This window comes from Lepidochelys olivacea (genome assembly GCF_965140295.1).
Source record: "Lepidochelys olivacea isolate rLepOli2 genome assembly, chromosome: 23".
Taxonomy (NCBI): Eukaryota; Metazoa; Chordata; order Testudines; family Cheloniidae; genus Lepidochelys; species Lepidochelys olivacea.
The window spans coordinates 3691358-3702265 of NC_140433.1; the positions used below are offsets into that span (position 1 = coordinate 3691358).

Genomic DNA, 10908 nt, shown 5'->3' on the forward strand with positions numbered 1-10908 from the left:
GAACATCTGCCCTTGAAACACTGAACCAGCCAACACTCTTGCTTAAAGTTCAACATGGGCTTAGTGCCAGAAGCTTGAAGTTAAACACGTGCAAGATCAGGGCCTAGTTTAGTATTATTCTTCCTCCGTAAGTTGCTACCATGATACTAAACAGTCGCTAAAAAACAGAGCCGGCCTTCACCTTAAAGATTAAGCAGAGCACCAGATGCACAAAAAGAGACAGTTTTATTACAGTCAGGAAATAGATACAATCCATAAAAAAAAATAATCACCCATTATATTAATTTTATAGATCTATAAAAAAGCAGAGTGAAACCACTATAAATAAACAAGAAACCAATTTCACAATAAGTTAGATTCAGCATGGTTACAGTCAGATCCTTAAGGCAGGCGCTGGTCCTGAATTTCGGCGTGCAGGATAAACTAAAATAAGTTTATGCTCCTCTAAAAAGATTTGGTTCCCATATCAGAAATAGGATTTTTTAAAAGACAATAAATAGTTTAAAATATAATTTAAAAAAACAGACTAAGGCTTTTCAAACCTACATTTTTGAGGAAGGGCTGGTCGGGGGGGGGGGGGGGGGGAGAGAAGGGATATTGACTGGAATAACTCTTGCAGAATTACTCCCTATTTCCCTGCTCCATTTCAGAGCAAATTTTGTTCCACAACTATTGCTCTGCTTGGGAAGCCCATGAATTATTCCAGAATAGAGCGTCCACACATGCAGAAATTCTGTCACTTTCCACCCCCTCCTTAGATGCACAGGTCTGATCAGTTGCATGGAAAACAAGCTATTCCCACTGGAGCGGGATTCTCAAATCCACCCCCAAGGCATCTTTGAAAACTCTTTGCCTTAGATACTAGCCCAGCGACGCTAGCCTAGCAGAGGAAGCCTTCTACCTTTGAAAGATTAGTAGCTTTCTTCAAAACAACTGAAGAGGTTTAAACAGGGAAAGACACAGAGAGTAGCCAGCCAGCAGGAGGACGCTGCAGAGCTGAGGGGGGAGTGGGGGGAGGCCGTTGTTTCCTACCTATAGGGTGGGGCTGTGAAATTAAACCATATAGTCTAAACACTGCTCCATTCCCAGCCCAGTGAGGAGGGGCAGAGAATAGCAGATGGATCTGAAACATGGAGGGGGTGGGGGAGGAAGAATAATAATTCAGGAGCCTATTTGGGTTTTTTAGAATCTGGCCCTAAAACAATTCAGCCCATAAGATCCGGCCAACTTTGCTGAAGGTCTCGGCTCCCAAACAAACAGGCAGGTTTGGCCTGTGAGCTTGGCTGTTTGCACAGCTTAGCTCAGAGCAGAGGATTTATGGGAAAAAGTCTGTCCCTTCCTTGGTTTAGAGCCTAGATAGGAACAGAGTGACCTGGAGAAATCTGGCCTGGGGTACAGACAGTGGGTATAGTGAACACCAGCCCTGCCTGCTTGCCAGACATGCCCCCGTCCTGGGTAATTTCCTGCCATCTTCCACCTGCAACTCTGCCTCCGCCCCCCTGAGGATCCAGACCACTAGGGAGGAGATGAGAGGGGCTGGGGGCAGGAATCTGGCAGGCCAGCCAAGTTGGGACGAACTTGGGAGGAGATCCCAGGAGGAGGAATCACTTGCCAAACGGACTCCCAACCTGGGATGCCTAACTTCCCCTTGCTGGAACCTAGCACCCCCTGCTGGTAAGATGAGAGCCAGCCTGCCGCCCCAGCCAGGCTGCATGGAGTTTGCGTGGCATGTTTAAGTCACAGCAAGCCACACATGGTGGCAACCAACCCCTCCGAGATCAATAGCACTTGGGTGTTTAAGCCTGAGAAAAAGTAGCACCTAGTGGGCAGGCTCAGAGCCTGCCAGCTGCAACGGGAGGCTAGCAAGGCCACATGGCTTGTTCAGGACACCCGGAAGGCTCTCTGGTAGAGTCACGGATCATCTGTATAAAGCTACAACCGTCCTACCACCAGCAGCCTGCCCTGAGGGAGTGAGAAGCCTCTGCTCTAGGCCTGGGGAGACAGGAGGCTGGTCAGTTTCAGTTTCAGCACCTCGTCCGTTTCACTTCACATCCACCCTCCCGCACAGGCAGGGGCACCAGGGGCTCCTCAAAAGGGCTACCGATTCTCACCGGCTCTGCAGCTCACAGCAGCGTCCGGCTCTGGTGGAAATCCCTACACCCGATGCAGAGCAGCAGAATCAGACCCAGACATATACACACAAAAAAAATCCCCTATCACAGGAACTTGCCTGTGTGTGTTAAAAAAACACTTTCCTTTTTTTTGTTTGTTTTGGAAGACACAAGGTCACGCATCTGAGTTTCCAGAAGCGGCCTCTGGGTCAGGAGATCTGAACTCAGAATCCACCCACGGACCCGGGCTGCAGAGATCAGGAGGTCTCGTGATGCCTCTGCCTCCCCAGCCCCCCAAGCAAGAATAGCCGAGGCTGTGTTCACCACTGAAAGGCTTTTCCTCCTTGCATGGTGGTTTACACCAGTGCAAGACTCCGACCCCATCCCATCCAGCAGCAGCATACACTGGTATAAGCAATGGTATGAGGCACATGGTGATAGGCGTGGGGGGGGGGGGGAGAGAAGCACCCCCTTCCCAGGCCTAGTTCTTCTCTGCCCTTCTGCAATACAGGGGGGGGGGTCAGACTCCAATAGGAGTGGAATGAGCCCTGATTTATACCAGAAGTAGAAGATCTGGCCCATGGGTTACTGATCACATGATCCCAGAGGGGGGTTTTGCCCCTACACACTGAACCCTGGAACCGATTAACCCCTTCAGCTCTGATCCAATATTGTACCTCCTCCCCCACCCCCCCCCCAGGTCCCAGCCTCTCGGTGGAGAGGCAGCGATTTAAGCATTTGCCCCAGCAAAGGGCGGGGGGGGGGCAGGGCCCGTGCTGGAGGTTCGCTGCACACCGGCTAGTCGGAGACGGACAGGCGACTGAAGATGGGGAGCCGGCGCCCGCCAGGCCCCAGTCCCGGCGACTCGGACCCGCTGCTGCCTCCCGAGTCCTCCTGATCCGAGAGGGAGTCGGAGGAAGGGCTCCTCTGCAGCAACAGCTGCCCGGGGAAGGCGAAGGCGTCGGGGGCAGCCGGGGTCCCCCTTGCTCCGTCCTGGCCCAGAGTGGTGGTGGCCGGAAAGGCCAAAGAGGGGGGATCCCCGGCGGGGTGGCGGCAGCCGCAGGGCCTGGGCGGCCGGAGGGGGACAGGCAGTGAGGCGGAGGGCGGGGGGGACAAGGAGGCGCTGCGGGAGAAGGAGGGGGGGCGCTGCTCCTCCGCGTTGTGGATGAAGTGGCAGCGGGAGCCGTAGGGGCAGAAGCCGGCCGTGTGGAACGTCCGGCACAGCTCCGTCTTGTACTTGGGGTGGCGGCTGAGGGTCCGCAGCTCCCCGGCCCCGTGGGCGAACTGGCACTTGGCCCCGTATTTGCAGGCCCCGCTCTCCTCGTAGGTGCGGCAGAGCTCCGTCTTGTAGCGGGCCGAGGCGGCCGCCCCCTCCCGGCAGCCCTCGATCACGCTGGCCGAGCGCTCCGCCCGGAACGGGAGACGCTGGAGACTGGTGTGGGGCAGCGCTGGGGCCCAGCCCCACTGGCCGTGGAGGGACCAGAGGGCACCCGAGGCACCCGCAGCCTCCTCCAGGGGCTCAGCGCTGCCGGACGGCGCCGCCGGGCAGGCGGAGAAGGTGCGCTGGTATCCCCCCGGGCATCTCGCCGTGGGGCCAGGCTCCTCCGCCACGTTCAGCCTCAGGAAGGCCTGTAAGGGCAGAAGGGGGGGGGGGGGGCGTCGGTTAGAGGAGGCAACGTAGCGAGGCTGGGGACGGCCAGCAGCAGAAACAGGCTGAGCTGAAGGGGAGAAACCCTGCCCCCCCCCCCGCCAGTAAAACAGAACAGACAGCCCCTGGCTGAGCCCCACATGTCAGGCCGACCACCCGGCTGCAAATAACGAAGCCAAGTCTCAAGCAGTGTCTGAGCATCAGCAGCCAGAACCCTGTTGATTGGGGCGGGGGAGGCAGAAGGCCCCCAAAGTGTGCCACCCACTAGTTTATGCTTCCTTGATGAGCTGCAAGTGGGGGCTCTGTGAAGCAGGACAGCTGGTCTAGTGGTTAGAGCACAGGCCTGGAAGCAGCATTAGGACACCTGGGTTCCATGCGCCCCCCCGCCTCCCCACCAGCACTGACTCACACAAGGCAAGCCGCTTCCCTCCCTCTCCATGCCTGTGTTTCCCCCCCCCTTCACAGCAGGGATGTCTGGTAGCAAAGTGCTTTACAGACATTGGGGGGGCCACACAGGGCATGGGAGGAGGTGAGCATGCTGCCCTCTGCTGGATGGAAGCAGAACGGCACAGCTGTGTGTCCTAGCCCCCCTAAGCTGCTGGCAGGGATTTCCAAGGGGTTTTGAAACCGGGGGGAGGGGGGGTGGGCAGGGAGAGGAGGAAATCTGGGTTCTTGCCCTGAAGCTGCTCTCAGCAGGCCCTGGGGTGTGGTAGGGAGCCAGCCACACAGAGACCTTAGCAGCCAAACAGTTTAGGGATCGGATCTGACAGCTCGATAAGCCACGGCCAGGGAGCCACACCAGGAGGTCGAGGCACACTTGCCCCAGCTGATTAAGCCCTGGGAGAGGGAGCTGAGCCACACGCCTCCGGCTCAGACATCTGCAGGGGCTCCGTCTGGACTGCCCGGCTCATGCAATTAGCCAATTACTCCGTCTGCGGCCTGCAGGACCGTACGGGGCTGGGAAGGATCACTGACTAGAGAGGTACCAAGGAGCTGCTCCCCTGTCCAGAGTGAGTGGGAAGCTTGGACATCATGGGGACGCCCCCCCGAGTGCTCCTAGCTAATGAAGCGTTAATGCGGGGCCACTGGAGACTGGAGTGGAGGGCGCCAGACTAGGACTCAGGACTCCTGGGTTCTATTCTCAGCTCTGCTGCCAGGATGACCTTGGGCAAGTCACCCCCCGGTGCCTCAGTTTCCCCATCCACACAGGATCTAAATTTTGGTTCAGATTTAGACCACCTTGGCAACTCCCACATTCCAGTAGGAGAGCACCCACCGCCGGAGATGTACTGGTGTAACAGACCTGAGACGGTGACCTTTCCAGGGGCCTTTAGCCGCTACCATATTCCACGTAATACAAGCAGATCCACCTTTTAGGGAGCACGCTAGGCAGCAGAGACAGGCACCAGGCCTTTTTTTTTTGGGGGGGGGGGCAGGGTGTACACAACCTGGCTTCTATCGGGGCTTCGTCCAGAGGGGAGGCCAGATGCTAGCTCACCGTTCCAGGCATGGCACCGATCGAAGTCAGTGGGTGTCGGCCCCATTTGCCCCCGAGCTGGGCTTAGTCCCGGGCCCCAGCAGGGAGCCGGTTTGAACAAAGGGGGCCCCACAGCTTCATCCAGTTCCCATGCTCCTGAACCACTTGTGCCGTGGTAGCGTGTCCTGGAGGAGAAAGCGGCTCCCACTTTCCCAGCTTCCCCATTTGAAACCTTGCAGCAAACACACGCCTGGCCCACGCCGCTGAAGTGCCTGGCTCTGTTCCAGAGCCTCTGGACGGGGCGCGATGGTCTCACACTGGGCGTTTAATAAAGCGCTCGGGTGTTTTATAGCCCCCCAGCAAATAAAGCAGAACCCCTGCTGCTACAAAACTCAACTGCTCGGAGCAGAGGGGCCCTTTTGTCCGGTTGGGTGTGGGGGGGAGGCGGTCTGCTGCAACTCAGAAGCTAGGGGAAAGCCAGAGAGACAGAAGGGGTGGGGTGGGGGTGAATCTCTGAAAGCCAGGGTCAGATGCCCAGCGGGTGTCCTATTTGAGGTGAGGCCCAGCTCACAGCCGCTGAGGGCCCAGCCTCCGGCAGGCAGATTGGGGAGGAAAAAGACCCCCCCCACACACACACCCCACCCCATCCCAGCTCAGAGCAGCTGCAAGGAGCCACAGGTAGGAGGGGTGCAGGGACAATCGGTATGTGGGGGATGCTGCGAGCCACTGAACCAAGCTGCAAACCCTGCACTGAAGGGTGTGTGGGTGGGTAGGTGGGGGGGGGGGGGGAGAAGAACAGCACCCATCCAGCTGGAAATCATAGCTTTTCCTAGCTTGGAAGAGACCTAAGGAGGTACCTAGTCCAACCCCCTGCCCAACGCAGCCCCAAGTAAATCTCTCCTTGCGGCCTGGACACCTAGGTGCAAATCCTTCCTGGCTTTTTACAAAACTTTGCACCATTTCCCGCCCCTCTCGCTGGGGCCAATCCTCCCCCGTGGAAAGAGCAGCTGCGAAGAGCAAGTCGCCTGCCAGGTCCCCCGCATCCAGCCCGGCACAGGGCAGCCAGGAGCACATGGAGAACCAGGCCAGGCTGCAAGCCCGCAGAGACTTTATTTGCGGGGTGGGGGGGCGGACACGACTTTCTTGCTTCTGGATCTTCTGCAGCCCGGGGCTCTCACGGGGCCTGTCCTCCCCCAGCCCGGCCAGGCACCGGGGGGGGGGGGGGCCCGGGGGTAACAAAAGCCCATCGGAGCAGCATGGCGGGAAAACAGGAGGGAGGCGCAGAGAGTGACCTGCAAGTGGCAAATCCCTCCCCCCCCCCAGGTCTCCCCGCCCCACCTGGCACAGAGGATCGTCCAGCTCCACAAAGGGGGTCAGCAGATCGGAGGGCATCGTCTCCGCCCCGGCTCCTCCGGCTCTCGGCAGGGCTGCGCCGGGCCGGGCCCGCGCGGAGGGCTTTTAAAGAGCCAGCTTTTGCAGCCCCGCGCGGCCCTTTGGCCCCGCCCCCCGGGAAAGGGGCGGGGCGGATAGCGGGGTGGGCGGGGCTATGGCGAGCTGGGAGGGGGAAGCGGGGGGGATTCGCGCAGCAGCATTCCCCAGCATGGCTGCAGCCACAAGGGGAGGCTGAGGCGAGAGGCCAGGACTCCTGGGTTCTCTCCCCAGCTCTGGGAGGGGAGCGGGGTCTAGTGGTTAGAGCAGGGGAGGGCTGGGAGCCAGGACTCCTGGGTTCTCTCCCCACCTCTGGGAGGGGAGCGGGGTCTAGTGGTTAGAGCAGGAGGGTTGGGAGTCAGGACTCCTGGGTTCTCTCCCCAGCTCTGGGAGGGGAGCGGGGTCTAGTGGTTAGAGCAGGAGGGTTGGGAGTCAGGACTCCTGGGTTCTCTCCCCAGCTCTGGGAGGGGAGCGGGGTCTAGTGGTTAGAGCAGGAGGGTTGGGAGTCAGGACTCCTGGGTTCTCTCCCCAGCTCTGGGAGGGGAGCAGGGTCTAGTGGTTAGAGCAGGAGGGTTGGGAGTCAGGACTCCTGGGTTCTCTCCCTAGAGCTGGAGTGTGACCCTTACCATGTCATTTCCCCACTCTGTGCCTCAGTTTCCCCACCTGTAAATGAGGTGGGTCCCTCTCTTTGTAAAGCGTTTCAGGCTTTTTGGGTGGGAAGCTGCTTGCAGCAAGCTGGCTGGCGTGTCTGTGAACCGTTGCCTTCTACCGGGTGGAACCAGAGCTGTGCTTCTGTGTGCCAGTCCCTCTATACTGCAAATGGAGATTCTCCTTCAGCCTGCACGATGGGGCTGCCTGGACTTGGGGATGGTGTGTTCTCACTCTGCTGTAGCCGGGAAAATTAACTACCCACATCCCCAGTAGAGAGGGGTAGCTGTGCGTTACCCCTCAAAAGCTCTTGGAGCTCTGTATGGGCCCAATATGTCATCCTGCTCACATTTAAAGGCACCGATGTCCCCTGCTGGTGTAGATCAGTGTCTCTCCTTTGATGTCCATGCCATGCCAGCTTACCCCAGCTGGGGGTCTGGCCCGGTGACTCCAATGGAGCGACAGCTGATCGACACCAGCTGGGAATCTGGACCCCCTGGGTACATCTACACTGCAAGAGAACGCCCAGGGGTGGCCTGTGTCAGCTGGCGCGGGCCAAGGGGGGCTATAAAATTGCAGTGTCGACATTTTTTGGGGTGGAGCATGGGCTCGGACCCCAGGAAGGGGGTGGGTCCCAAAGCCTGGGCTCCATCCTGAGCCCGAATGCCTACACTGCAATTAAACAGCCCCGGAGCCCGAGTCAGTGGGCACTGGCCAGCGACTGGCATCTAATTGCAATGGAAAAATGCCAGACTCCAGTCTAGCTCTGCCAAGGGCCAGTAATTCAGGCTTTTTCACACCTTGGCAGCTCCTCCTTTCCTGGATCTCGGGCCTGATCCCCAGATCCCGGCGCAGTCATTTACACCAGGGCAAAGCGGGCACAAAACACTTCCGGGTCAAAGCCAGGCATATTTGGTGCCCACTTGCTAGCCATGCCAGCGACTGGATGAGGGGCAAGGCAGGAGCAAATTGTATCCCACTGTGCCCCGGAGTCTGGGTGGCCCCCGTCGCTGTCATCTTTATCTTCTCTGTGTGGCAGAGCCATGCTATTACCCCCATTGCACCGCTGGGGGAAACTGAGGCACGGCGCTGCTAAGTGACTTGCTTCAGGACATGGAGAGAGTCTGTGGCAGAGCAGCTGATTGAACCTGGCTCTTCTAAGTCCCCAACTGACACCCCAAACCCTGGACCATCCTGCCTCTCTGACGTTATAAAAGCGTGAACGGGGTTGAGCATCCTGCATCAAGCCATTCCCAGCTGGGACACAGTTCTGGGGCTGTTGGGAGGGGAAAGCACACGCGTGTGCACATGCATACACTCCCCCCCAGACTCTTTCTCAAGAGCTAAAATACAGTTGATGATGCAAACCCCAGTGCCCTCTCCCCTGGCATCGGTGGGCAACGTCTCTAGGCAAAATAATTTATTACAACCCATCTATGCCACCGACCCCACATTCCCCCTCCACATAGCTTCTCCCCCCTCCACCCCCTTCCTTCTCTGCCGCTTCCCCTGCTGGCCAACTGCTGCCAGCTCGGGTATTCCTATCCCATGACTCCCTGGCACCCGCCGCTGTAGAATCGCTCAAACAACGGTCACACACAGCACCCAGCCCTGCCCTGCCACGTCCCCGGTGCAGCTGCTGCTGCAGAGTTGGGAAGAAAGTCTTGAGAGGCAGCGTGGCCCAGTGGTTAGAGCAGGGCATTCTGGGAGTCAGGACTCCTGGGTTCCATCCCCAGCTCTGGAAGGGAAGTTGTGAGGGTCTAGGTGATCTCCTGCTCCAACCACTGGCCCCCACTCCCTTCCCAGAGCTGGGAATAGAACCCAGGAGTCCTGGCTCCCTTCCCAGCCTTGCTCTGACCTCTAGATCCACTCGCTTCCCAGAGCTGGGAATAGATCCCAGGAGTCCTGACCCACACTTACCCCGCAGCTTTAAGCTATTTGGCCCAACTTCCTTCCCAGATCCAGAAGGAGAACCCAGGAGATCTGATCCCAGCCCGCCTTGCTCTAACCACGGGGTATTTTACCCTCCGCTACCACCATTGACGTTCTTCATCCTTTTGTTGTGGGCTTGCCCACCCATAACCCTCCCCCGCTGGTGGTCCCCTGGGAGTGACTGTGAAGTAGACGCCCCTCTGGCTGGAGCCGGGGCAGAAGGGAGGGGGTGATACCAGACTGATGGGCCCATTGGTCTGGAGTTGGGGGTGCCAAGCTAGATGGACCCAGTGTCCCTGTCTCCCTTGCCCACCTAACCCAAGCCTCCTAGCTAGGGGTGACCCCCCCTCAAGACCCAGGGGTCTTGCACAGCCGCTGGGCTCCTGGGCACCCAGAAAGCCGTAGGGGCCAGGAGGAGCTCAGAGCCGGCCGAACGTAAACAGCATGTCATAGTCCCTCTATCTCTCCTGCTCGTCCCCCCGCGACCCGTTGGCCGCCAGCTGGGCTGAGCTGATAGTCACACATGCACCCAAATGGGCCGGAGGAACCAACCCAACCTCGGAGGGTGCGCAGTGAGAGCGTGGGGGGTGTATCCGCAGCTCAGTTTAGCTCAGGTCCAGTCTGGGGGCGCTTGGGGGGGGGGGGGAGAGGAGTGCTGCGTGTTTACACCACTGGCGTGTGGTTGGTCTGTGGGCCGCGAGGTGCGCACCCCCAGCGCTTGGGATCCACACGCCCAGGCCCCTGAGCATGGTGGGATTTGCACACCAGTGCCCCAGTGCCAGGGTTTACACGCCCGGCGAGTGCAATGTGCTAAGGCTAGTCGCAGCGCTCTCAGCCACCAACTGCAGCGGGATTTGCACACTCCCAGGCCCCGAGCACAGTAGCGTTTGCACACTATGGCATTAGTGCCAGGGTTTGCCCACCCACAGTACAAGTGGATTTGCACACCAGGTCCCTAGGGCAGGATGTGTGTTCCCCGCCATGGAGCATAGTAGGATTTGCACACCAGCTCACTAGCACCAGGATTTGCACACCCACAGTGCAGATCAATTTTCACTCCAGGTCACTGGTGCCAGGATGTGCAGGCAGATTTGCACACCAGTTCTCCAGGGCAGGATTTTCACACCCACAGCGCAGGCAGATTTGCACAACTGTCCACTAGTGCCAGGATTTGCACACCCACAGCACAGACAGATTTGCACACCAGTTCTCAGGGCAGGATTTGCGCACCAACCGGCAGATTTGCACACCTGGCCACTAGTGCCAGGATTTGCACGCCCACCATGCAGGCAGGTCTGCACGCCAGGTCTCTGTTTGCAGGATTTGCATTCCCAGCCCTGGAGCATGGTAGGATTGGCACAGCGGGGCACAAGTGCCCAGGGGTACTGGAACAATGTGTATAGTGAGGGAGGGAGCTGAGAGCCATTGAACCAAACTGTAAACCCTGCAGATAATGGAAAGCACTTCAAGCCAGGGGTTGCGGCATCCCCCCTAATTCCAGCACCCATGCAAGTGCCAGGACTCACTCCCGGTCCTGGAGGCCACCGGGGGCCTTTTCCCCCGCACACGTCTCCAGCTGTTGGGCAGATGTGGCAGGGCCAGGCCAAGGCTCCAGGGCCGGTGGGTGCGCGGGATGGGGGACCCGCTCCCAGCCCCTCTGCCTC

General features: G+C 58.8%; 1 protein-coding gene across 1 annotated transcript; it reads right to left on the reverse strand.

The window, feature by feature from the left end:
• Positions 1-206: 206 nt before the first annotated feature.
• LOC311511570 (mRNA decay activator protein ZFP36L2-A-like) lies at positions 207-6726 on the reverse strand. Its single transcript, XM_084612264.1, has 2 exons — positions 6575-6726; positions 207-3740 (listed from the first exon to the last, which is right to left on the reverse strand). The coding sequence occupies exons 1-2, from the start codon at positions 6626-6628 to the stop codon at positions 2910-2912; spliced, it is 885 nt and encodes a 294-aa protein (XP_084468390.1). The 5' UTR covers positions 6629-6726; the 3' UTR covers positions 207-2909.
• Positions 6727-10908: the final 4182 nt, after the last annotated feature.